At 46.9% G+C, this 26341-nt stretch overlaps 1 protein-coding gene across 1 annotated transcript in view; it reads left to right on the forward strand.

The window, feature by feature from the left end:
• The first annotated feature begins 250 nt into the window (after positions 1 to 250).
• Positions 251 to 26341, forward strand: part of JAK3 (Janus kinase 3) — a 50143-nt gene continuing 24052 nt past the window's right edge. The window contains exons 1-12 of the mRNA XM_056844676.1: positions 251 to 452; positions 3138 to 3261; positions 3816 to 3927; positions 7334 to 7479; positions 14201 to 14486; positions 15324 to 15446; positions 19134 to 19291; positions 20704 to 20815; positions 21731 to 21917; positions 22865 to 22989; positions 23923 to 24075; positions 24859 to 24943. Of these exons, the coding sequence (XP_056700654.1) occupies positions 251 to 452; positions 3138 to 3261; positions 3816 to 3927; positions 7334 to 7479; positions 14201 to 14486; positions 15324 to 15446; positions 19134 to 19291; positions 20704 to 20815; positions 21731 to 21917; positions 22865 to 22989; positions 23923 to 24075; positions 24859 to 24943 (1813 nt within the window). The remainder of the gene's footprint in view (positions 453 to 3137; positions 3262 to 3815; positions 3928 to 7333; positions 7480 to 14200; positions 14487 to 15323; positions 15447 to 19133; positions 19292 to 20703; positions 20816 to 21730; positions 21918 to 22864; positions 22990 to 23922; positions 24076 to 24858; positions 24944 to 26341) is intronic.

A 26341-nucleotide genomic window follows, 5' to 3' on the forward strand; every position in this document is an offset into this window, starting at 1 on the left:
GAGAGGGGAGATGGAACATTTCTCTCACAGAGAGCACTACAGCCAATTACAAAACAGTGTTTTAAGGGGCAGGGACTCAAATGCTTCCTGATTTGAGCTTGGCGACTGCTGGTGCAAAGATTCTCAACAGAAAAGTGTGGGTCAAGTGACCAATGCATAAACTCCCATGCATAAACAACCATAAACAATTGCGCCTCAACTCCTCAGTCCTCTAAGGATAGGCATTGATGCCTCCCTGCTGGTCAGAATGATGCCTCCCACCAGCGAAGACTCCCCCTTGATCGCCGACAGATCCGACAGCCTGTCCTCCGCCGGCTCAGGATCCCTCTGTGTCCATCTTTACCACCACCCAAACTCCTTCCAGCTGGCCCCAGATTCAGCCGGAAGCCTGACCTTCACGTACGGGGACCATACTGCCGAGCAGCTCTGTGTTGCTGCCGCCAAAGCCTGTGGTAAGTTGAACTTTTCATTGTCAGCCCATTTCTCTGTGGCAGCCACGACCTTTGAGAGACAGCGAGAGCAGCAGTCTGTGGGAAACTCAAGGAGACTGGGGGTGGGGGGATGAGGTAGGGTTGCCAAGTCTGGGTTGGAAAATACCTTGAGATTTGGAGGGGTGGAGCCTGGGGAGGGTGGGGTTTGGGAAGGGCAGGGACCTCTGAAGGATATAATGCCATAGAGTCTACCCTCCAAAGCAGCCATTTTCTCCATGGGCACTGATCTTGATCTAGGGTTGCCAGGCCCCTCTTCGCTACCAGCAGGAGGTTTTTGGGGTGGAGCCTGAGGAGAGCGGGGTTTGGGGAGGGGAGGGACTTCAATGCCATAGAGTCCAATGGCCAAAGCGGCCATTTTCTCCAGGTGAACTGATCTCTATTGGCTAGAGATCACTTGTGATAGCAGGAGATTTCCAACTAGGACCTGGAGGCTGGCAACCCTATTGATCGCCTGGTGATCAGTTGTAATAGCGGGAGATCTCCTGGGGTCACCTGGAAGTTGGCAACCCTAGGGTGAGGGAGGCAGTGTTTAGAAGGAGAAGGATGATGGGCCTGACTCCACCTCTCCTTCAGGGGTTTCAGCAGTTGCCCTGTGCATACCCTGCATCCAAAACAATAATTCCCATCTGGAAAGAGGGGGTACCTCTCGTTGCTGTCTCCAACCACAATTTGGGAATAGGGTTACCAGCTCTGGGTTGGGAAATATTTGGAGATTTTGGGAGCGGCACCTGAGGAGGGGGAAGTTTGATGAGGGGAGGGACTTCAATGAGGTATAATGCCATAGAGTCCACCTTCCCAAGCGGCCATTTTCTCCAGGGGAACTAATCTCTGTCACCTGGAGATCAGTTGTAATCCCAAGAGATTTCCAGCCACCACCTGGAGGTTAAGTCTAAACAAAAGTTACGTATGCTGAATGAACACTAGTTGAAGAGAACAACAGCACCAGCTCTACAATCTTAACAAATATATGTATTATCCACCACTGGGAAGTTTAACAAGATAAGAGTGAAACAATTCAAACAAAAGAAGCACACCTAATAAATGTACAATCAATTTACATGCAATCAAAGCAGAGAAAGTATATATGGTTACTTCACCAGTAATAAAGGCATACAAGCCTCAAACCAGATCCAATTGATAATCCAAAATTAATGATTCAAATCAAATGTCCATCTTTCGTGGTCAATGTTACAAAGTCCAAGTTCCAAAATAATCCAACAATAATCAGGCTTCTTCAAACGTTCCTCCCAGAGTCCAAAACGTTCCTCCCACAGTCCAAAATGCCACCTCCGGATTTGAGTGCGTTTCGCCAAAGGCTTCTTCAGTTGATTCACAGTTCATACGGGTACAAAGACCTCTAAAAAATAATTAAACCAAAGCCCACATAAAATAACTATTCATCACCTGGAGGTTGGCAACCATATTTAGGAAGCAGACCTATCCCATGTGTCTAGGGTTGCTAACCAGTGTGGTGTAGTGGTTAAGAGCGGTGGTTTGGAGCGGTGGACTCTGATCAGGAGAACTGGGTTTGATTCCCCACTCCTCCACATGAGCTCCGGAAGCTAATCTGGCGAACTGAACTTGTTTCCCCACTCCTACACACAAAGCCAGCTGGAGATCTTTGCTGGGTGTCCTTGGGCAAGTTACAGCTCTCTTAGAGCTCTCTCAGCCCCACCTACCTCACAGGATGTCTGTTGTGGGGAGGAGAAGGGAAGGTGATTGTAAGCCAGTTTGAGTCTCCCTTAAGTGGTAGAGAAAGTCGGCATATAAAAACCAACTCTTCTTCCGCTGCTAACTGCCTGGAGAAAAAAAGTTCTGTCCATTTAGTAGAGGCTTAATGGGATGTGATTCACCACAGGGATGCCAGCCTCCAGGTGAGACCAGGGGATCCCCCAGAATTACATATCATCTCCCGACTACAGAGATCATTTTCCCTGGAGAAAATGGATGGTTTGGAGGGTGGACTCTATGGCATTGAACCCCACTGAAGTCCCTGTCCTACCCAGGCTCCATCCCCACATCTCCAGTAGTTTTCCAACTTGGATCTGGTAACCTTACCCCCTCATCCATCGCTTGTGTCCAGGGGGACCTGGCAACCCTAGCAGGGTCTGTGGCTGACTGCATGGTGACTTGTCTGCCTGATGCAAAGGCTGTGAACACCATGCAGGGCTGGATCTAGGGGGCGAGGGGGGCAGCTGCCCTGGGCGGGGGAAGAAAGGGGCACCGGCAGAGAGGGGCGGGACAGGCTGCCATGGCAGCCACTGGTCAGAGCCTGTGGCTGCCCCCTGCTGCTACACATACTACCCTGGCCCAGCATGCTCTCCTTCAGCCGGCGCAACTTGCTTCTGGGAAGAAGCATGAGGAGGAGGCTGCCTGGAGAGCCTGTGCATTGAAGTCCCTCCCTTCCCAAACCTCACCTTCTGCAGGCTCCACCCCAAAAACCTCCTGCCAGTGGCGAAGAGGGACCTGGCATCCCTACGCATGGATGATGTCTCCCTTCCCTCTGAGGGTCCCAGGGGAAAGGGCACACCTGAGTTCCTGAGCAGGAACTAGGCATGATGGAGGGGTACCTGGCCACATTTCTCCCTTCCCTCTGAATGCCTAGTGACAGCTGGAAACTGAGATGCCTCTTCGCATTTCTTCCAGGGATTCTTCCTGTCTGCCATCCTTTGTTCTCCCTGGCCACGGAAGATCTGTTGTGCTGGTATCCGCCCAACCATGTCTTTCACGTGGACGAGTCGTGCAGCAAAGTGGTGGTCTACAGAATCAGGTAATATGGATGTCTCCAGGCTGAGACCCGCTCCCTAAGATTTGTCCCCTCTCTGGCACACCCCTCCATCTTGTGTGAGGAATAGTTCCTCACCATTTCACATTCTGCTTTTCTCAACACAGATGGCCACTAGGGTTGCCAACCTCCAGGTACTAGCTGGAGATCTCCTACTATTACAACTGATGTCCAGCCGATAGAGATCAGTTCCCCTGGAAAAAATGGGCAATTGGACTGTATGACATTGAAGTCCCTCCCCTCCCCAAACCCCATCTTCCTCAAACTCCACCCCAAAAACCTCCCGCCGGCGGCAAAGAGGGACCTGGCAACCCTACTGGTCACTGTGTGAACAGACTGCTGGACTTGCAGGGCCTTGGTCTGATCCAGCATGGCTTTTCTTATGTTCTCATGATATGTAGATCAAAATGTAGTTCTTATATTATGTAGATCAGTCCCACTGTCCTCCAACTCCATGAGAAAGCGCTCTCTCTGTTTTAAGCCACTAATTCTTTAGAAAGCCTTCATTTCAAGCAACGTGGATCTTTTATCTTTGGCAGGTTTTTCTTCCCCAACTGGTTTGGGCCACAAAAGTCATACCGCTTTGGGCCAGCAAACGACCAAGAGAAACCTGTACTGGATTACCCGATGCTGGATTATCTCTTTGCCCAAGTGAGTACGTCACTTTCAATTAATGCCTCTCAAACGGTTGTCATTGGGCACCATCTTTGCTGTGTATTTCTTTTGTCCAGAATGACTTCCTGATGAGCTGGGTGGGAGCTTTCATGGCCTTCTGAAATTAATCGGGCCAAGAAAACTAAAATTCCCATCATCCCAAGCAATCTAGTAGCATGCACCAAACAGTAGCTACTAAGAAGAGGCTAGATGGCCATCTGTCAGCAATGCTGATTCTATGACCTTAGGTAGATCATGAGAGGGAGGGCACCTTGGCCATCTTCTGGGCATGGCGTAGGGGTCACTGGGGGTGTGGAGGGTAGTTGTGAATTTGCTGCATTGTGCAGGGGGTTGGACTAGATGACCCTGGTGGTCCCTTCCAACTCTATGATTCTATGATACCTGACTGCTTACACAATAATGAATATTACAGTTATACAGACACTTGAAATATGGCTCATATTAAATTGCAAACAATCAATCATTTAAGTGTGCTCGAAAGAAAGCACACACCCCAGAACAAGTCTGATTTTCAAGTGTAAGGATTACAATTGTGTCATCAATTTCTAAATTCAACATTTGACTTCCCGTGGGTCAGAGCAGTTCACACAACTAAATGCCAACTACCCAACCTCCAAACCTGACTCAGAACTGATACCATTCAAATATTCATAATGAGCTCCAGATTTCCAAAATCGTAATTACCCTCTATAGGAAATGCCAGTGTGGTGTAGTGGTTAAGGTGTCGGACTAGGATCTGGGAAACCCAGGTCCAAATCCCCACTCACGCCATGGAAGCTTTCTGGGTGACCTTGAGCCAGTCACACACTCTCAGCCCTCACCCTGGCTAGTATTTAGATGGGAGACCTCCAAGGAATACAAGGGTTGTGACGCAGAGGCAGGCAATGGCAAACCACCTGCGTATGTCTCTTGCCTTGAAAATCCTACAGGGTCACCATAAGTCAAATGTGACTTGTCAGCAAAAGAAGATGGGTCCGCTAATTCCCTTAGATATGGTTTATTTAAACAGCCTATCATGAAAGGTGCTTCCACAATAATATCTTACAGACAAGCCACCTGTTATGTTTTACACGAGTCCCCATATCAGAGCTGCGAGTCCCCATCTCCAACTCTGTGGGGTGTAGGGTTGCCAGGTGCCCCCTTGCCATCAGCAGGAGCTTCGGTGGAGGGAGGGGACAGAATAATGTCCCTTCCGGGGCGAACCCAGAAGTGACAGGGTGCTCTAGCACTTCTATCAAAAGACTTTATGGAAACCCTTGGAAACTCTCTGGAAACCATGGAGTTTTGGAGGAATGTGCTAGAGTGTCCCCGTCATACCCGGAAGTGAGGGGGATGGTCTGGTATATTCCTCCCAAAACTCTATTGTTTCCATAGAGGATTTTGGTTTTTGGGGAAGGACGTGCTAGAGCCGTGTTGGCGAACCTATGGCACGCGTGCCATAAGCGGCACGCCGAGCCCTCTCTGTGGGCACGCGCGGAGCCGTCGCGTCTGCCCCCTCCTCCGCCCCTCCTCGCGGCCTCGACGCAAGTTTCCGCCGCGCCGCAGCCAACTTTGTCACGGGGCTGGGGCGGAGGCGAGGCGGCAGGCGTAGCGGTGCGGCTGGCCGGGTAGCTGCTGGCCCGGGCCTGCCGTGACGGCAGCTTCCTGGTGCGCAAGAGCGTGTGAAGGGGAGAGCAGCGGCGGCAGCAGCCGGCTTCTCCCCCAGGCCAATGGATACCGTATGCAGGAGGGCGACAGCAGAGCTCCGGAGCTGATTTCCACCTCCTCGTCCCGCCCGGGGTTTGCATTTTGCTGCAGGCGGCGGAGGGGAGCCAGGGAGCCAGACCAGAGGAACAGAGTGGGAAAGCCCCCCCCCCCCAACCCACTTTTGCAAACTTGCCGCCCTTTGCACCCGCACGGCTTTTGCTGCTGGTGTGGGAAGCGCGCGAGCTTGCCCCCCCCCTTACCCGGGGTGCGATGCAAAGGCGCCTCTTTCTCTGCAACACGGGAGGCTTTTTTGCGTGTGTTTGTGTCTTTGCATCGTTGGGGGGCGAGTTGCAAAAGTTCACCTTGCGGGTTTTCATGCAAGCCTGCGGACAACTCAACCTTTGCTCGGGGTGTGTGTGTGTGTGTGTGTGTGTCTCTCTCTCCCCCCCCCCCAATACACCCCGTTGCTGGGGCAAGCTGGCCCCTCGCACATTTTCCCCATCCAGATTCTCAAAACTCTGCATGGGGGGTAATTGGCCATTTGTGAATGGGAGGTTTGCCTTGGATTTGCCACTCAGATGCACATTTCCCCCATCCAGATTCTCAAAACTCTGCATTGGGGGGGGGGGTTTATTGGCCATTTGTGAATGGGAGATTTTGCCTTGGATTTGCCACTCAGAATTCGTTAAAAGTGTAGAATTTTCTGCCAAATAATTTTAAGTCAATGAAAGCACTTGGGATTGCTTTCCTCACTTTGTTTGGATCATCTTATGCTTGTGAGCAGCTGTTTTCAGCTTTGAATTATATCAAATCTTACACCAGAAACAACTAACAGATGACCTGAGTGCTGCATGTGTTGCTCTCAAATTTACAAAGTATGAGCCAAGGGTAGACAAATTATCAGCATGCACACAACAACAAAAATCACATTAATTGTTCAAAAGCATGTCTTTCGATAAAAAGTTGTTTGTATCATTGAAAGCTCTGTTATTGTGTTTTTCTTTTAAGGCAAAAGATGTTAACGTATGAGTTGTTTTTTCTAAACTAAAACCTCAGTATTCAGGTTAAATTGCCACATTGGCACTCGGCGATAAATAAGTGGGTTTGGGGTTGCAGTTTGGGCACTCGGTCTCTAAAAGGTTCACCATCACTGTGCTAGAGCATCCCCGTCACTTCTGGTTTTACCTTGGAAGGGACATTATTGTGCCACCCACACTTCCTGCATGTGGAGATTGTCCCCCCTTTTAGCTAGCCTGTTTCCCCTGCCGGCCTGCTGAGGGGTAGTGGGCAGGCCTGTTAATTGGCGGCAAATTGCCCACAATTAACAGGCATCTGTCAACTGTAATGGGATGCCTTTATTGGTTGGCCATAAATGAGATGCATCCATTTCATACTCAGTTTCAACTTATTGAGTCTTGAAGAGGGAGCTGAACCATCTTCACACATTCACAGAATTTTAAGTAGGCATCCCCAAAACGGGGACACAGAGTTACCAGGAAACTGGGACAGTCCCTAAAAAACAGGGTGAGCTTACAAGCTTGCACAATTTTGTGTGTCAGTTTGGTTGGTCCTAATTAAAGGTAGTACATGGATTTTGTTCTTCTGTTTGGATTCTGCGTGGACCAATATGGACAGCTGTACAACTGTTCCTACTGTTGGAATATGCCAATATGTGAAGGAAACCATTCTTTCTCAGTCCCGCAGTGATTTCATCAGTGGACAGATGGATGTGTCTTTAACTCTGGAGTCCCAAGAGACGTGTCTTGGCCTAGCTGTGCTTGACATGCTTCGAATCTCAAAGGAGAGGAAAGAGAAGCTGGAGGAGACCCTCAGAACGATCAGGTAAGAATATCATTTGTGAGGGGAGGCATTCTCCAAGAAATGGGAAGGCTATAATGGACAGGACTACTCAAAAGCACAGTGCTGTGTGAGACAGGGGATTATTAAGGCCCAACCATCTGGTCACTGGTGGCTGCAACCTTTCACTGGGAAAAACATAACAGACCCCTCAGTGACTGGAGAGCCAGCGTGGTGTAGTGGTTAAGAGCAGTGGACACTAATCTGGAGAACTGGGTTTGATTCCCCACTCCTCCACACAATCAACAATATGCCATAAGTGATTTTGTTGTATCCTATACTAATTTCTGTAAACTTGTTAAGGTATAGAGGTGTTGTTTCTTTTTTCTGAATAACCTCCAGGTACTAGCTGGAGAGCTCCTGCTATTACAACTGATCTCCAGCCAATAGAGATCAGTTCCCCTGGAGAAAATGGCCGCTTTGGCTATTGGACTCTATGGCATTGAATCCCTCCCCTCCTCAAACCCAGCCCTCCTCTGGCTCCGCCCCCAAAACCTCCCGCTGGTGGCAAAGAGAGACCAGGCAACCCTAGGTATAATGCTCAGCAGGATATAATGCCTGAAAGTCCACCTTCTAAAGCTGCCGTTGTCTCCAAGGGAACTGATCTCTGGAGATATCCAGGGCTCCCCTGGAGGTTGGCAACCCCCCGCCATTGTTGGTTCTTAAACATACTGGGTTGTAATTCGGATGGCAAAAATGTGCATCCTGAGAGCGGAAAACCCAAAGCAAAACTCCCTCCCATCACTCTTCTGAAGAGGGGCTGCCAGTCTGCTCTGGGTCTCCCTTCTCTCTCTCAATGCACTGGGGCTGGATCAGGGCCAGTGCGCAAGCCAGGGGCTTTCTTTCCTCTCCCCCCCCCCCCGCCATGCACACTGGCTGGATCAGGGCCGGCGCGCAAGCCAGGAGCCCTCCTCTCTCACACGATGCACTGGGGCCGGATCAGGGCCGGCGCGCAAGCCAGGGGCCTTCTTTCCTCTCCCCCCCCCCCCCCCCGCCATGCACACTGGCTGGATCGGGGCTGGCACGCAAGCCAGGAGCCCTCCTCTCTCTCACGATGCACTGGGGTCAGATCAAGGCCAGCGCGCAAGCCAGGGGCCTTCTGGGGGGAACATACTGTTGGAAATTGCTTTAATGCAAGAGGTTTACAGTGGCCATTTATGCATGGGATGTTTTTCCTTGGATTTGCCGCTCTCTAGATGCACCCTTTTCCCATCCAAATTCTCAAAACTCAACAATCAGCCCCCAAGAAGAGTTTTGAGAATTAGGATGGGGAAAATGTGCATCTAGAGAGCGGCAAATCCAAGGCACACCTCTTGAAGTGGCACAGGTTGGAGCTGCTCCATTCCCACTTTCAGCTAAACACTTCTCTGGGCACATGGATGCAATTCCTGCCCCCCCCCCCCAATCCTGTCTGTCATTAGGGTTCCACACCTATAGAAAATAGAGGGAAGCTTTGAGGAAAGCGCTGCCTTGCCCCCCCCCCCCCAATTTGGAATCTGACTGTTCCAAAAGCAGAACAGAGCGAGGGTGGAAGAAAAATGGAGGAGACCAGAGGGACTGGTGGTTGTTTTTTGCGCTGGGGCTGGTGAACCGCACAAGGTAATCTGCTGAGCGGAGTTGGGGCGGAGTTGGGGGCAGGCATAAACAAAGAGCTTGTTGGAAGGGGAGGCCTCCTGAAAAAGGGACAGGCCAAACCGTTGTCAAATACAGCGTGCTTTGTTCCCATGAAAAACCAAAACTACATCGAGATTGAAGGGGATAAATCACAGCCGTGAAAAAAACATTTAAATCGGGGGGTTTTTTGGTCCGTTGCAAAAGAGAAGCAAAATCTACCGTGAAAAATGCCCCTATGATTTGTAACAGTAGTGGTATTATTGAAGCATATCCACTCAAGGTTACATACAAACAAAAGATACTTTCAAAGTAGTATATGCATTGATATACATGGGTCAATTTGAAAGCAAATTTACTTGTACATTGACAAGATTAAATAAACCAAATATACTGATTATTCAGCGTCTTGTGGTTCTTCCATTCAAGAGGTGTAGTTCTTTACAGAGGTCCAGGCTATCTCTCTGTTTCGGCTAAGAAGCCTTCCTCAGGGACCACTAAATACATAATTATGCCATATAATAAACAACAATAGAACAAAGCATCAGGGCATAAAACAGGTCAGATTTTGCTTATATATAATGTAGTATTAAACATATACTCACACACTGGCAGTTCGTTACTTGCTTAGTGTTGGCCAAAGAGCCATGTCATCACTGATTTTTTTAATATAAATTTTTATTAATTTTTATAACATAAAACATAAAACAAAACATAAAAACAAACAAATACAATAAGTAATACAAAAACCAAAAAACCCAAAAGATAATACAATAGAGTATCCAATACTTCTTAATACATCCATAATTACCAAGTTTTTAAGATCAAAAAGATACCTCTTCAACCCTCCACCCACCGTACAAATGTGACCCATCACCCGACTTCCGAAGAAGTGTCCTAAAAGTTTTAAAAATATCTATCAACAATAAAATATAAAAAACTTAAAACTAGTTTCTATAACTCACTAATTAAAGTAGTAAAATCCATTTTTGCCAGTTTATCCCAATATGTGAAGGCCTTTGCCCATGTTTTTTTAAAATTATTCCATATCTTTTCCATGTAGGAATTCGGTTAATTTGGCCATCCTCATATACAGCCATAATTTCTCTCTCCAGTCCCGAATTGAAGGTTTATTCACTTGCTTCCAAACTTTAGCTATTACAATTCTTGCAGCAGCAAAACTATATTGACAAATAACTCTATCATTGTTACTCATATTTTTTTTTGTGGGATTCCTAATAAACAAAATGCAGGTTTTCTTTTTACTCTACCATTAATCAAATTAGTAGTTTCCCTAATAACTTTTTTCCAAAAATTCTTAATTTTTTTACATATCCACCGTACATGCATAAAGGTACCTCTTTCAGTTCTGCATTTCCAACATAAATCCAAATCTCCTTTTTTCATTTTAGATATCAACACAGGTGTTATATACCATCTATAAAACATTTTATATAATTTTTCTCTAATTTCATTAGTTATTGTAAATTTAAATTCTCTCTTCCATAAGTTTTCCCATGTTTCCAAATCAATATTAAATCCTAACTCTTTCATCCACTTCACCATTACTGGTTTAATTCTTTCTTGTTCTAAATTAGTTTCAATTAATAGTTTATATATTCTTCCTATCAATCCTTTATTTCCCTTTATTAATATTTTTCCCAGTTTGGATTTATTTATTTTTAAACAGTGTAATCACGTGAGTAATTGGAAACAGGCATCAACTGAGCCTAATTCTTAAAGGTACATACACATGTCAGAAAATTTACAAATAGCAAGACAAATCCAAAGCTATATTTAATCCATTAGGACATACAATGTCAAAGAGGTGGATATACTTAGATTCCTGATGTCTCAACAATGATTCTTTGTCAGTTTTGTCATGACCCTGTTGAACATACCGCCATAGCACAAAAAAAGACAAATCTTCATCTGAGTGATTTTTTTCTAAGAAGTGCTGAGTAAGGGGCGCTTCTACCACGCGATTCCTTATCCTGGATCGATGTTCACTAATACGATATTTGATCTGTCTAATCGTTTTGCCAATGTACCAGTATTGGCATGCGCATTTAATGGCATAAATAAGGTATTTCGAGTCGCAATTATTAAAGCTATTGATTACAGAAAAATTCTCCACCCCTGTAATAAAGTGTCGGGTGTCCTTTATATATGTAATAAAATGTCGGGTGTCCTTTATATATGTGTGTGTGTGGATCACATGTGTAATAAATAGGTTCAAGCCTAAATCTAAATATGTACCCCCCTCTAATAATCATTTTATAGCTGCCTCCCACAACGTGGTTAGTCATGACATTGCGCATATGGAAAGATGGAAGATGCACATGAATAGCAATCTGGCAAAAGATGATCTTGATATTATACATAAATTGTCACAACGTTCTGATATTGTTATCAAGTTTGCCGATAAGGGCGGGGCTATCATTGTTCTCTGTAGAAAAGACTACGACGATGAGGTCACGTGTCAATTAAATGACACTCACTTTTACCAACGGTTACCATATGACCCTACTGATGAAATACTACTCATTATTCGGACAGTAGTCAATGAGGCGCTAGCCCTTGATTATATATCTAAAGACACTGCAGACTTTCTATATAATGAATTCCCTAAAATTCTGAAATTTTATGTTTTGCCTAAGATTCATAAACCGACCCGTCCTCCTCTAGGTAGACCTATAGTAGCAGGGATCTCATCTGCTTTAGACCCCCTTGCTAAATATGGAGAATTTTTCTGTCCCCTTAAATTCAGTGCTTTGCATGTTGGATGTCAATGCCCTCTATACTAACGTCCCTACGGATGCAGTACGTAATATAATAGAGGAACTTTTAGACTCTCGTTCAGTCTTACAACCTCTGACTAGCTTTCTGTTAAGTCTTCTTGACATTGTTATGGAAAAGAACTACTTTATTTTCAATGAAGATTTCTACCTGCAAACAAATGGGGTTGCGATGGGCAGCACCTGCACGCCATCCGTCGCCAATATATATATGGTGGCGTTTGAACACGCTCACATTTTGAACAATAATCCTTATAGTGACAATATTTTTCTTTATGTTAGGTATGTTGATGATATTTTTCTGGCCATGCGTAATCACCAGAGTTTTATTAAATTTAACAATTGGATCAATGGATGTCATCCACACATTAAGCTAACTGGTGAATGTAATTCCATGGAGATTCCATTCTTGGATGTTACAATACGGTACCTTAGGAGTCCGTCCCTATAAGAAGAGCATGGCTCGTAACACACTTCTACACTACAGGTCGTCCCATCCACTACATCTCAAAAACAAGCTCCCTTATAGTCAGTTACTCCACCTTGAGGAACACCACCCAGGAGCCTGACTTTTCACGGGCAGCCCTCCGATTTACTACCGAACTTACACAATGGGGGTATCCTAGAGAGATTATTAAACAGGCAGGAAGAAAAGCTAAACTCAAACCTAGAAGCAAATTACTTTCATCGACCTCTACACAACCGCCGTCTCAACTTACCTTTGCACTGCAACACACGTCAATGTCCCCTTGCATTAGGCAGATTTTGCATAGACACTGGCATGTAGTCCAGCACTTACCGGGTTGCCAATGATTTCCACGCATTGCGCACAAACGCACCCGTTCCTTTAATGACATCTTGGTAAGCAGTATGCCACGTTCAGCTGTTACTTCAACCCTACCCAAAGAGAACTTTAAATGTGGGTCATGCCAAAGCTGTAAGTTTATGCTACCTGTCCGTGAGATCACTAACCCAGTGACAAGTCGCAACTTTGTAATCAATAGCTTTAATAATTGTGACTCGAAATACCTTATTTATGCCATTAAATGCGCATGCCAATACTGGTACATTGCAAAACGATTAGACAGATCAAATATCGTATTAGTGAACATCGATCCAGGATAAGGAATCGCGTGGTAGAAGCGCCCCTTACTCAGCACTTCTTAGAAAAAAATCACTCAGATGAAGATTTGTCTTTTTTTTGTGCTATGGCGGTATGTTCAACACGGTCATGACAAAACTGACATAGAATCATTGTTGAGACGTTAGGAATCTAAATATATCCACCTCTTTAACACTGTATGTCCTAATGGATTAAATATAGCTTTGGATTTGTCTTGCTATTTGTAAATTTTCTGACGGGCTCAGTTGATACCTGTTTCCAATTACTCATGTGATTACACTGTTTAAAAAAATCAGTGATGACATGGCTCTTTGGCCAATGCTAAGCAAGTAACGAACTGCCAGCGTGTGAGTATATGTTTAATACTACATTGTATATAAGCAAAATCTGACCTGTTTTATGCCCTGATGCTTTGTTCTATTGTTGTTTATTATATGGCATAATTATGTATTTAGTGGTCCCTGAGGAAGGCTTCTTAGCCGAAACAGAGAGATAGCCTGGACCTCTGTAAAGAACTACACCTCTTGAATGGAAGAACCACAAGACGCTGAATAATCAGTATATTTGGTTTATTTAATCTTGTCAATGTACAAGTAAATTTGCTTTCAAATTGACCCATGTATATCAATGTATATACTACTTTGAAAGTATCTTTTGTTTGGTTCTTGTGGGTTATCCGGGCTGTGTAACCGTGGTCTTGGTATTTTCTTTCCTGACGTTTCGCCAGCAGTTGTGGCAGGCATCTTCAGAGCAGTAACACTGAAGGACAGTGTCTCAGTGTTACTCCTCTGAAGATGCCTGCCACAGCTGCTGGCGAAACGTCAGGAAAGAAAATACCAAGACCACAGTTACACAGCCCGGATAACCCACAAGAACCAATGAACTCTGACAGTGAAAGCCTTCGACAATATCTTTTGTTTGTGTGTAACCTTGAGTGGATATGCTTCAATAATACCACTACTGTTAAAAATCATAGTGTTTCTGCATTTTATGCTGCTGTCTCTGATTACTAACTAACTTACAGCAGGCTAACTCTTGTTTGCTACCTTTAGTGCCTGGAGGTTGGCAACCCTAGTTGTAATGCTATCACCTGGCTCAGCTATGTGTGGCGCCTTCTCCCAACACAAGCAAGTAAGCTAATTTCTGATGGTGTCGCCTCATTTCTCCTGTCCAGCTACAAGTCATGTCTTCCGGAGAAGTTGCGCAGCCAGCTGCGGACGCAAAATTTCTTCACTCGCAAACGTATCCGTCACCATGTGGGCCGTTCCCTCCGCAAGATCAGCGTCCTTCAGACGGAGGGCCGCTCTCTTAAGCTGAAGTACCTGATGGAGCTGGAGAGTCTGCGGGCAGCCCCGAAACAGGAGGCCTTTCTGACCTGGGCCCCAGGGGCAAAGGAGGCGACGTGGGTGATCCAAGTCTCTGGGGAAAGAGGGATATCGACGAGCCACTGTGACAACGAGGTGAGAAGATTAGGGTTGAATCTATTTCCAGGTTCAGCTTATGAAGGTACCAGGGTAACTGTGTGTGTGTGGGGGGGGCGGGGGGAGTTAACAGAAGGTAATTTGGGGATAAAACAAATCTCACAAGCATACTATCCTAATTTGAATAGGTCTGGGGACAATTAGCTTTGGTAGAAGGTGAAATATGGAATATGACATTAAATTAAAAGTTGGATTGCAGGGAGAAGCCAAGTTCTAGGGTTGCCAGCTCCAGGTTGGGAAATTCCTAGAGATTTGGGAGTGGAGCCTGAAGAGGGTGGGGTTTGGAGAGGGGAGGGACTTCAGCAGGGTATAATGCCATACAGCTTGCCCTCCAAATATGGTTGCCAGGTCCCTCTTCGCAACCAGCGGGAGATTTTAGGGGCAGAGCCTGAGGAGGGCAGGCTTTGGGGAGGGGAGTCCCATTACCAAAGCAGCCATTTTCTCCAGGTGAACTGATCTCTATCAGCTGGATATCAGTTGTAATAGCAGATCTCCAGCTAGTACCTAGAAGTTGGCAACCCTACCTCCAAAGCAACGATTTTTCTCCAGGGGAACTCATCTCTGTAGCATGGAGATCAGTTGTAATTCCAGAGATCTCCAGGCCCCACCTGGAGGCTGGCAATCCTAAGGCCAACAAGGTGTAGATTTTTTTTTCTTATTTATCTTTTTTTCCAGTGGAATGATGCGTTGACAGCAAGTAGCAAAATCCCATTTCCATTGCGATTGTCAGGAATCCATTTATGCCTTCTACTTCTATCCAATTTTAGGCCTGACTAGATCTATTTCTTGTCATTTTCTTCTTTCCCAACCCTCTAGACCTGCCAGCCATTTTGTGACTTCCCCGAGATCACTGATATTAGCATCAAGCAAGCCAGCCGAGACGGTATGCCAGTGGAGAACCGCGTTGTCAGCATAACCAAGACGGACAGCCGAGTCCTAGTGAGTTGGGGAGGGCCATGGGGATCTTTGATATCCCATTTCCCCCCCCCCATTCCTCCCCGAGTCGGTCCCTCTTCGTCACCGGTGGGAGGTTTTGGGGGTGGAGCCTAAGGAGGGCAGGGATTGGGGAGGGGAGGGACTTCAATGCCATAGAGTCCGATTGCCAAAGTGGCCATTTTATCCTGGTGAACTGATCTCTATTGTCTGGAGATCAGCTGTAATAGCGGGAGATCTCCAGCTAGTACCTGAAGGTTGGCAACCCTATTGAGTCATTGCAGTTTCTCTGTGCAGTCACTCAATGTCTGAAAAAGTGCTGAGCTGTGATCAGGGAGAGGGGAGGAATTCCACAAACATTTTCAGCCTCCTGCAACACAAGCCTCCTGTTTTGGCAAGTTTTCACACACCTTCGCAAGATTGTGTGAAAATCTGTTCGAATGGGGAGAGGTGTAAGCTCTGTGATCGTTGACAAATCCATAAACAGACTCCATAGGCAGGAAATCCTAAGAAAGCTGGTTTATTAGAAAATATACAACAAGTTGCAGAAGCCAGAAAACTAGAAGGACTCTAATGGGGGTGATAGCTACAGAGGATCGTATATATGGGAGAAAGGCTGCAAAGTCAGGCCACCTCCGGTTGTTAGGGCAACCCTTCAGTTCCCACAGAAGTTAGACTACACATACAGTTCCCAAAACACTAGTGTGAAAGCATAACAGTTGCAACCTCGGGTTAGCACCTGGCTAAACCATAGTACTTCATTCTCAGGCCAAGCTGGTCCTGACAAGAGGGGGGAATGCATCCCTGCTGTCAAGGTAGCCAGAATGTTTCCTCACGCTGGGATATACAATCAAATGTTAATCCCATCCCCATTAAAAGTAATAAGACGCAGAGGAACGATGCCGCAATTTGAACCTTGCTTCAGCTTCCAAATCTCTCCTAAATGGCTGAGCACCAGGGACAGGGTCTTTTCTGTTGTGGCACCAAGAAAGTCTTCTGATGTTGGCTCATTTTAGAAGCACATGATTTATTTTGTCAAGCCTTTGGTCAAAGTATCCACCTGCTTCATATTATCTTGCTGGTCCTTCCGTCATCCAAAACTATCAAGCTCAAACACATGTACGGCCCTCGTCTTTTTTATTGCTGGGTTTAATGCTATGTATATACTCTTTTTAAAAAAAATCAGAGTATTGCTGCTTTTCAACATTGTCCTCTGTCTTCTCTCGCCACTTTTATTAATGATCTCAAACTATTTTGTACCAAATTCGACACTATTAATTCTCACTTATTTTTCACTGTTTAAAATGTTTTTAATGGACACCTTAATCCCCTGAAAGTATTTTATGGGCATGTATGGTATAACCCCATCTTGTCAGATCTCAGAAGTTAAGCAGGGTTTTGTTTTTGGTGGGGGGTTTAGGCCGTCAAGTCACAGCTGATTTATGGCAATTCTGTAGGGTTTATAAGCCAAGTGATGTAGGGTAATGGTTTGCCATTGCCAGCCTGTGTCATGATCCTGATATTCCTTGGAGGTCTCCCATCCAAATACTAGCCAGGGTCATGGCTGAGGGTGTGTCCCAAGGTCAACCAGCAAGCTTCCATGGCGCGAGCAGGGATTTGAAGTCCAGTACCTTAACCACTGCATCACGCTGGCTCTCTACACCACACAGGATCTTGACTTGGATGGAAGACCACCAAGGAAGACTCTGCAGAGGAAGGCAATGGCAAACTACCTCTGCTTCTCACTTACCTTGAAAGCTCTTTGCTGGGGTCGCCATGAGTTGGTTGGGATATGACAGCACGTACATACACATACACATTTGAGAACCAATAAATAATGTACATCCTGCTTGTTCCATTTCCCATGTCACCCTCTAATCCCAAGGGTAGCTGGAGACAGTAGCTCCTCCTCTGACCTCGCAAGTCGCACACTCTGACCCTCTACGCATGGAGTAAAACTTCCCCACCCTGTTGCCTACTGTGATGGATGAAGGGTTTAATGTCTATCAGTGACTATGTGAGAGGGACATAGTGGGCAGAGCTTAAGGGCGAAAACGCATGGGAGGTTTTGCTTTGGATTTGCTGCGCTCTAAATCACTGGTTCCCAACCAGGGGTCCGTGGACCCCCAGGGGTCCGCGAGAACTAAATTAAGGTCCACGAAACAAAGTTATAAACCCATAACACATTAATATTTTCAATTAAAAGTTCTCTTTTATAAAAATATATATTCAAATTTTATTCTCAGTTTAATGTTTAACTAACAGTTATGATTAAAGTTTATTTTCAAATTCTCGGCATTTTTATTTTGAACCTTGGGGTCCCTGCACCGAACAAAAAGGTCCTAGTGGTCCCTGGTCAAAAAAAGGTTGGGAACCACTGCTCTAAATGCACGTTTTCCCCAGCCAAATTCTCAAAACTCAAAAACAAGCCCCCATGAAGAGTTTTGAGAATTCAGAGTTTTTCGAATTCGGAAAATGTGCATCTAGAGAGCGGCAAACCCAAGGCAAAACCTCCCATGCGTTTTTGTCCTAAGAGAGAAGATTCTGAGCTGCTGGAAAAGAAAGGTTGCTGTTTTTTTTTTACTCTGGGTTCTGTTGTAACGGGTTTTGCCTAGTGTGACAAGGAACAAAACCAGAAGGGTGTCGAAAGAGAGGGTTTGGGAGGAAAAAAAGGTCCCTACTCTAGTCACAGGGGGGAGGAATAGTCTCTGAGGAAAGAGGTATTCCTGGCCCAAGTGTTGTGGGAGAATTACTTTAAGCGCTGTGAAGTAATTCCACGGTGAGGAAAAGGAAGGAAGAAGGCAGAATCTCCATACTTCCTAGTTTTAGGCACCGGAGTATTCACATGGACCTCTGTGTGCAGGTTCTGGGACAAAGGGCGAAAACGCACGGTCGCTTTAGCCTCCTTTTCCCCCGTTTCAGCAAGGATCCAGCCAGGATCGAATGCACGTTCGGCAAAAACGCATGTGTTCGATCCTGGCTGAATCCTGGCTGAAACAGGGAATAAAGGAGGCTAAAGCAACCGTGCATTTTCGCCCAAAGTTACCTTAAATAGCTGGAAACCTGGGCTAAGTAAAATAACATGTTTCTGTACTTGTTGAGCAACTCATTATTTATATAGGAAATTTGTACCTTTCCTTAATACTAGTTTTTCCTCCAATACCTCTCCCTGTGAAGTATAATAAAATTATGTCATTTTTACTGTTCAACTGAATAAAGCCTCTGGCAACTCAATTATCTGAGGTAAAACGAAGTAGGAGACGAGGGAGAGATTCCTCCTCTCATCACACCTATCTAGAACTCAAAAGTGGCTGCAGGAAGGGACCTCTGCAAGCCACGCTTGATGTTCCTCTCCAGCGGGTTGCTTCTCTGACAGCCAGTGTGATGTAGTGGTTAACAGCAGTGGTTTGAAGCAGTGGAGTCTGATCTGGAGAACTGGATTTGTTTCCCTGCTCCTCCGGTTGAAGCCAGCTGGGTGACCTTGGGCAAGTCACAGCTCTCTCAGCCTCACCCACCTCACAGGGTGTCTGTTGTGGGGAGGGGAAGGGAAGGTGATTGTAAGCCAGTTTGAGTCTCCCTTGAGTGGTAGAGAAAGTCGGCATATAACAACCAACTCTTCTTCTTCTTCTCCTCCTCCTCCTCCTCCTCCTTCTTCTCCTTCTCCTTCTCCTTCTCCTCCTCCTCCTCCAACAGGAGCTGGAGTTCCTCACCCTGCAGGAGGCCTTGTCTTTCGTCTCACTGGTCGATGGCTACTACCGGCTGACGGTCGACACCCAGCACTACTTTTGCAAAGAGGTGGCTCCTCCCAGCCTCCTGGAAAACCTGGAGAACCAGTGCCACGGGCCCATCATGTGAGCAAAGAACCACACACCACCACCACGAAGAAAACCGAGGCGACCATTAATTCGGCCGTTACCATTCGGAAAACAATAAAAACCCCGGGCATCAAACAATCCACCAGCATGGTGTGGTGGTTAAGAGCGGTGGTTTGGGGCGGTGGAGTCTGATCTGGAGAACCGGGCTTGATTCCCCACTCCTCCACATGAGCTGCGGAGGCTAATCTGGTGAACCGGGTTGGTTTCCCCACTCCTACACATGAAGCCAGCTGGGTGACCTTGGGCAAGTCACACTCTCTCAGCCCCACCTATCTCACAGGGTGTCTGTTGTGGGGAGGGGAAGGGAAGGAGATTGTAAGCCGGTTTGAGTCTTCCTTAAGTGGTAGAGAAAGTCGGCATATAAAAACCAACTCTTCTTCTTCAAATTCCCTCAAAGGCCCCCATTTTACTTCAGGCAATTAACAACAACCGCAAACCTTGATGTGGACTACTGCCTCACGTTGTTTATTTGATGTCCCACCCTGTTGAGCGTCCTGATCTACACTGTGTAATTCGCCTTGAGTCTCAGTGAAAAAAAGCAGAGTATAAAAAAATGTTAATAAAATCTAGCACTTACACCCTATCTTTCAAAAGACTTTTAAACCCAAAATGGATCTGTAAGTGGAAATGCTGCACACAGATTCAAAGGAGATCCATATTAATTTAAACTGACTCTAAACTGGTTCTAAAGTAGAGTTGCCAGATCTGGGTTGGGAAATACCTGGAGATTTGGGGAGTGGAGCCTGGGGAGGGCGGGGTTTGGGGAGGGGAGGGACCTCAACAGGGTACCGTGCCATAAAGTCAACCCTCCAAAGCAGCCATTTTCTCCAGGTGGTCTCTGTTGCCTGAAATTTGGGTCTACAATAGATTAGAGAATAATTTTGGGAGAAAATGCATCTGTGTACATGAGAAAGTGGGCGGTACAGGCCATTTATGCATGGCTGTTTCCTTGCAGTCACCCCGCTGACTACTTCAGGGCTTTGCTTTGATTAAGCTTGCATTTTCCGACCGTCAGAGGTCGCCTTGCTCTCCCCACGCGTTTCCTCCATGTTTTGCCCTCGTTTTCTGTATTCATGTTTAGCCAGCATCCAGAAAACATGGAGGAAACGCGGGGGGAGAGTGAGGCGACCTCTGACAGTCGGAAAATGCAAGTATAATCAAAGTAAAGCCCCGAAGTAGTTGGTGGGGTGACCGTGAGGAAACAGCCGTGCATTAATGGTCACAGTAAAAAAGGCGCTGGGAGGACCCTGTAAAAAGGCCTTTTGGGGGACACCCACTTATGTAAACCCCCACCATGAGGAATTCTTGCATCATCCAGCCACAGGGTACCAAAGTCTGTGCCAGGAAACTTTTTACCAAATATCTGCTCTCGTTCCATCTATCCGCAGGCCAGAATTTGCAGTCAACAAACTGAAGACGACGGGCCACTGGGCAGGATCCTACTTGCTTCGACGAAACCCAGAAGATTTCGACAGCTACCTGCTCACCATCTGTATCGAGGTGATGGAAGGGGTCTGGGAACCCAAATTTTGGTCTTACTGTGAAGGGATGGGGCAACGAGAGCAGATTTAAACATCAACAGTAGAGTTAATTCTGAAGGGAGGGAACAGATTAGTGACGGTAGGGGAGGGGCTGTGGCTCAGTGGTAGAGCATCTGCTTGGTTTGCAGAAGATCCCAGGTTCAATCCCTGGCATCTTTAATTAAAGGGACCAGGCAAGTAGGTGATGTGAAAGACCTCTGCCTGAGACCTTGGAGAACTGCTGCCGGTCTGAGTAGTCAGTACTGACTTTGATGGACTAAGGGCCTGATACAGTAGAAGGCAGCTTCATGTGTGTTCATGCCACTGGTTTTGGGGAAGGGGCTGTGGCTCAGTGGTAGAACATCTGCTTGGCATGTCAGAGGTCCCAGGTTCAATGCTCAGTGTCTCCAGTTAAAGGGACCAGGCAAGTAGGTGATGGGAAAGACCTCTGCCTGAGACCCTGGAGAGCCACTGCTGATCTGACTAGACAATACTGACTTTGATGGACCCGGGGTCTGACTCAGTATAAGGCAGCTTTATGTGATGGGGAGGCAGGAATCAGAATGGGGGTGGCTCTTTTTAGAGGTGCCAGGCAATGCTGCAGTCATAAAACGGGTGCTGGCATTCAGTCATATGTCCTGAATATCAAACCAGTGGGCAAGATGACCAGTGGTGAGAGGGATGAGTGGCATAACCTCTATTTTTACAAACCTGAAAAAAGATGGGCGAGGGCTGGTCTTATCTTATAACATGAATCTGGAATGGATTCCAGGATCTGGGCCGGGCTGAAATCAATGTGCCCAACCTGGTAGGGTGATAAGCCCCATTCTCCCATCCTAATTTGCCTTGGTTGTTCTCTCCTCGGCTGCTTCCACACTGCCCCTACCCCCCACAGATGCCGATCGGGAAGGACTTCAAAAGCCTGCTGATCCAGAAAAACAAAGACGAGACCTTCTCGATCGCTGGTGTTCACAAGAAATTCTGCAGTTTAAGGGAGCTGCTGGGAGTGTGTCGGCAGTTCAGCCTCCAGGTAGACAGAATGATCGTCCAGCTGGGCACGCACTGCCCCCCACAACCCAAAGGTAAGTCCAGAACCAAGGAGTGCCAAGACTCACCTGCATAGGGTTGCCAGCTCTGGGTTGGGAAATACCTGGAGATTTGTGGGGTGGAGCCTGAGGAGGGCGGGGTTAGGGAGGGGAGGGACTTCAATGCCATAGAGTCCATCTTCCAATGCGGCCATTTTCTCCAGGTGAACTGAGCTCTGTTGCCTGGATCAGTTGTAATCCCGGGAGATCATCAGCCACTACCTGGAGGTTGGCAACTTAGATCCTTTGTCTGATTCAGCAGAGCTCACACTGTTTTATAATGATGAGCCCTGATATCTAAATGAAGCTTCATGTTGCCTGTAGGCTGTAGGCTTTCCACCGGAACAACTGGCTGCCTCAGGATGAGGGACTAGATAGACTAGGGTTGCCAACCTCCAGGTTGTGGCTGGAGATCTCCCACTACTACAACTGACTCCAGGCAACAGAGATCAGTTCCCCTGGAAAAAATGGCCACATTGGCATCTATTGGACTCTATGGCATTTAAGTCCCTCCCCTCTCCAAACTGCACCCTCCCCAGGCTCCATCCCCAAAATCTCCAGGAATTTCCCAATCCAGAGCTGGCGACCCTAAGATAGAACCACCCTTAATTTGATCCAACTGGCCTTTTTTTGAGGCTATTACAGGAGAATAAGATACATTCATGGGAGGGAGGGAGGAAGCAGATCTATCAATGGCTGTTAGCAATGATAGCCAAATGGCTCCTCCATAAGGAGAGGCAGTCTACCTCTGAATTTCAGATGGGGAAGAAACAGGGGAGGGCCCTACTTCTGAGCTTTCCCAGAAGCACCTGGTTGGCCCCTGCAGGATGTTGAATGAGAAGGCCTGATCCAGCCAAGATATTCCCTTTGCCATGGAATTTTCCCCTCACTGATTCATACCAGCTTTGCACGTTTCTTTCCTTTTCTTCTCCCCCTCACCCCAGAAAAAACAAACCTACTGATAGCCCGGGGCGGCAGCTGCCACCGGCTTCCCTCTTCTCCATCTGCTCCACGCCGGGTCGTCAACCAGATGATGTTCCACAAAATCCAGGCAGAAAACCTGGTCCAGGTAAGAGAGAGAATAAGAGTGACTCACGGGGTGACGATGGGGCTGCTGCCCCTGCTGGAAAGTGTGGGGCTATGCTCCGGCCATACTTGATGGCTGAGATCTTTGCCGAATGCCTGGGGTTTGCGTGTAGTAGCCATACACGGCCATTTGCCGTGTGCTGAAATACAAAAGGTGCTGGATCAGGCCCAAAGTGAGCCTGTTCCAGTTCACCATGAATTATCTGCCATGTGCCCCCCATAAGCAAGGTAAGAAGAAGAGCTAGTTTTTATATGCCGACTTTCTCTACCACTTAAGGAAGAATCAAACCGACTTACAGTCACCTTCTCTTCCCCTCCCCACAATAGACACCCTGTCAGGTAGGTGGGGCTGAGAGAGTGTGCCTAGCCCAAGTTCACCCAGCTGGCTTCATCTGTAAACAAGGTAAAGGTCCCCTGTGCAAGCACTGGGTCATTCCTGACCCTTGGGGTGACGTCACATCCCAACATTTTCTAAGCAGATTTTGTTTACGGGGTGGTTTGCCACTGCCTTCCCCAGTCATCTTCCCTTTACCTCCAGCAAGCTAGGTACCCATTTTACCAACCTCGGAAGGATGGAAGGCTGAGTCAACCTCTAGCCGGCTACCTGAAACCAACTTCTGTTGGGATCGAACTCAGGTCGTGAGCAGAGTTTGGACATCAGTACTGCAGCTTACCACTCTGCGCCACAGGGCTCTTGGCTTCATGTGTAGGAGAGGGGAAACAAATCCTGTTCACCAGATTAGCGTCCATCACTCATGTGGAGGAGTAGGGAATCAAACCCGGCTCTCCAGATCAGAGTCTACCGCTCCTAACCACCTCTCTTAACCACTACACCACGCTGGCTCAACCCTCAGAAGGCAACAACCCTCCTTGGTCCTCAGCAATTGACAGTCTTCCTTCCCATTCATGTGCACAGTGTGAGAACTTGGGTCAAGGGACTTTCACCAGAATCTACCGGGGCATCCAAAGGGAGCAGACCAAGGAGGAGGAAGAGGAAGGAGATGCCGGGAAGCACGTGACAGACGTCGTGATGAAAGTCTTGGACCTTAGTCACTGTAACTGGGTGGAGGTGAGCCAATCTCCTGCTGGCCTTGACACCAGGGAGAACATAACAGCAGCCCCCCTTCTTCCTGTCACATGGGTATGATGTCAAATCCTTGCAGCTCAGGCATATGGGTAGGGTTGTCAACCTCCTGGTGGGGCCTGGAGATCTCCTGCTATTACAATTGACCTCCAGACTAAAGAGATCCATTCCCCTGGAGAAAATGGCTGCTTTAGAGGGTGGACTCTAGGGCATTGTACCCTGCTGAAGTCCCTCCCTCCCCAAACCCCATGGTCCCCAGGCTCCACCCCCAAAATCTCCAAGTATTCCCCAACTCAGAGCTGCCAACCCTATATATGATGAAAAGGCATGAACACACATACATGAACACACATGAATCTGCCTTACACTAAATCAGACCCCGAGTCCATCAAAGTCAGTATTGTCTGCTCAGACCAGCAGCAGCCTTCCAGGGTCTCAGGCAGGGGTCTTTCACATCACCTACTTGCCTGGTCCCTTTAACTGGAGATGCTGGGGATTGAACCTTGGCCTTCTGCATGCCAAGCAGATGCTCTACCACTGAGCCACGGCCCCTCCCCAAGCAATCAGGGCAGGAATGCTTGGCACAGCACTGTCAAGTCACAGTCCTGGGTCTGGAAAGGTTAAAGACGGCTGGTCCAGCAGCTAGAGAGACTAGCTCCAAAGCACCTAATATCCTACCTGAATCTCACCGCACTTCACAACCCCTCACCCTCGGCCCTGGCCCCTCCATTCTGGTCTCTATTTAACCTGTCGGTGTCCTCCTTGCAGCCCTTCCTAGAAGCTGCCAGCATGATCGGTCAGCTGTCGCATAAGCACCTCATCCTGCTTTACGGAGTCTGCGTGGGAGCAGAAAGTAAGTCCTTCCGACTTTCATTGGCATCCTTTTCTGTACCCCTCCCAAAGTCCTTAAAAAAAGGGAAACATCGGAAGATGGGGGTCCTGATCCTAGCTTTGGGCATTAGAGAATGGGGGGGGGGGGGTGTCAAGCCAGAACCCCAGAGGTTCATCTAGGCCTTGGAAGAGAATGGATTTTTCAGAATATAGAGGCTGTTCGCCTGGTTACTAAAGAGTGTAGACGGAAGCACATAACTCAGAAGGGCTTTAACTTCAATGGTTTTGGAGGGCAGATATTAAAAAGTGCCATACTCAAATAGTCCCTGTAGATGCTCACATGATAAAGTTGAAACTATTGAACATACTATCATGGGGTGTCCTATATTTAATGAACTGAGGGCCAGTTTTAATTAATCCTTTATTTATAAATATGGAAAGGCCCAACAAGGCATCTCGCAGTTCGAGGGCGCAGGTGACGTGGATGCTCTCAGATACAAATGATTCTGTTACTCTGTCTGTGACAAAATGTATAGGGGCAATAATTAAATACTAAAAAGGATAACACTAAGTAAGGCATTTTTTATTCCTTTATTTTCTGTTCAGTAGCAGTACTAGACAGACAGACAGACAGACAGGATGAAGCACATTAAAGCATCCCCAGTTTTCATTCTCTCGGAATTAGTGCTTTGGAGAGGTGGAAATGTTTTCCCAGAACCCCTTAACTGTGAAAACGTTCACCTGTCTTCTTTTTTAAAATCCTGTCTTCCCCATTTTTGCAGCTGCTTCAGTCCTTAAATCCATGCATGCTCCCAGCCAATCAGGGATCACATAGAGGAGATCAGGATGCTTTTACACTATTCCATAATCAAACAAGACTTGGCTGTATAATGTAGTTAAATAAAGCTTTGGGGGAAAAAACCAACAATAAATTATTAAAATGATCCAGTGAACCTTTTCCCGGGGCAAATAAAACCCATCAAGGTAGGTACCAAACATCATCAGGGGAAGAGACAGTACCATCACCAAGAAGGACACATAAAGCTGCCTTATACTGAATCAGTCCCTTGGTCCATCAAAGTCAGTATTGTCTACTCAGACCAGCAGCAGTTCTCCAGTGTCTCAGGCAGAGGTCTTTCACATCACCTACTTGCCTAGTCCCTTTAACTGGAGATGCCGGGGATTGAACCTGGGATCTTCTGCATACCAAGCAGAGGCTCTACCACTGAGCCACAGCCCCTCCCCACCCTATTGCCAGAGGATACCCAGTTCACCTTGGAAGGTAGGAGCACCCAAGGCCAGAGGTGCAGCAAGTATCTTAATAATTGGGTATTTATAGACGCATTCTGGCCTCTGGCCACAAAGGACTTTATTGGTCCAAAATAACATGGGCATAGATGGATGGACGGATGAGGCTACT

Source organism: Euleptes europaea, chromosome 2 (assembly GCF_029931775.1).
Source record: "Euleptes europaea isolate rEulEur1 chromosome 2, rEulEur1.hap1, whole genome shotgun sequence".
NCBI classification, from domain to species: Eukaryota; Metazoa; Chordata; class Lepidosauria; order Squamata; family Sphaerodactylidae; genus Euleptes; species Euleptes europaea.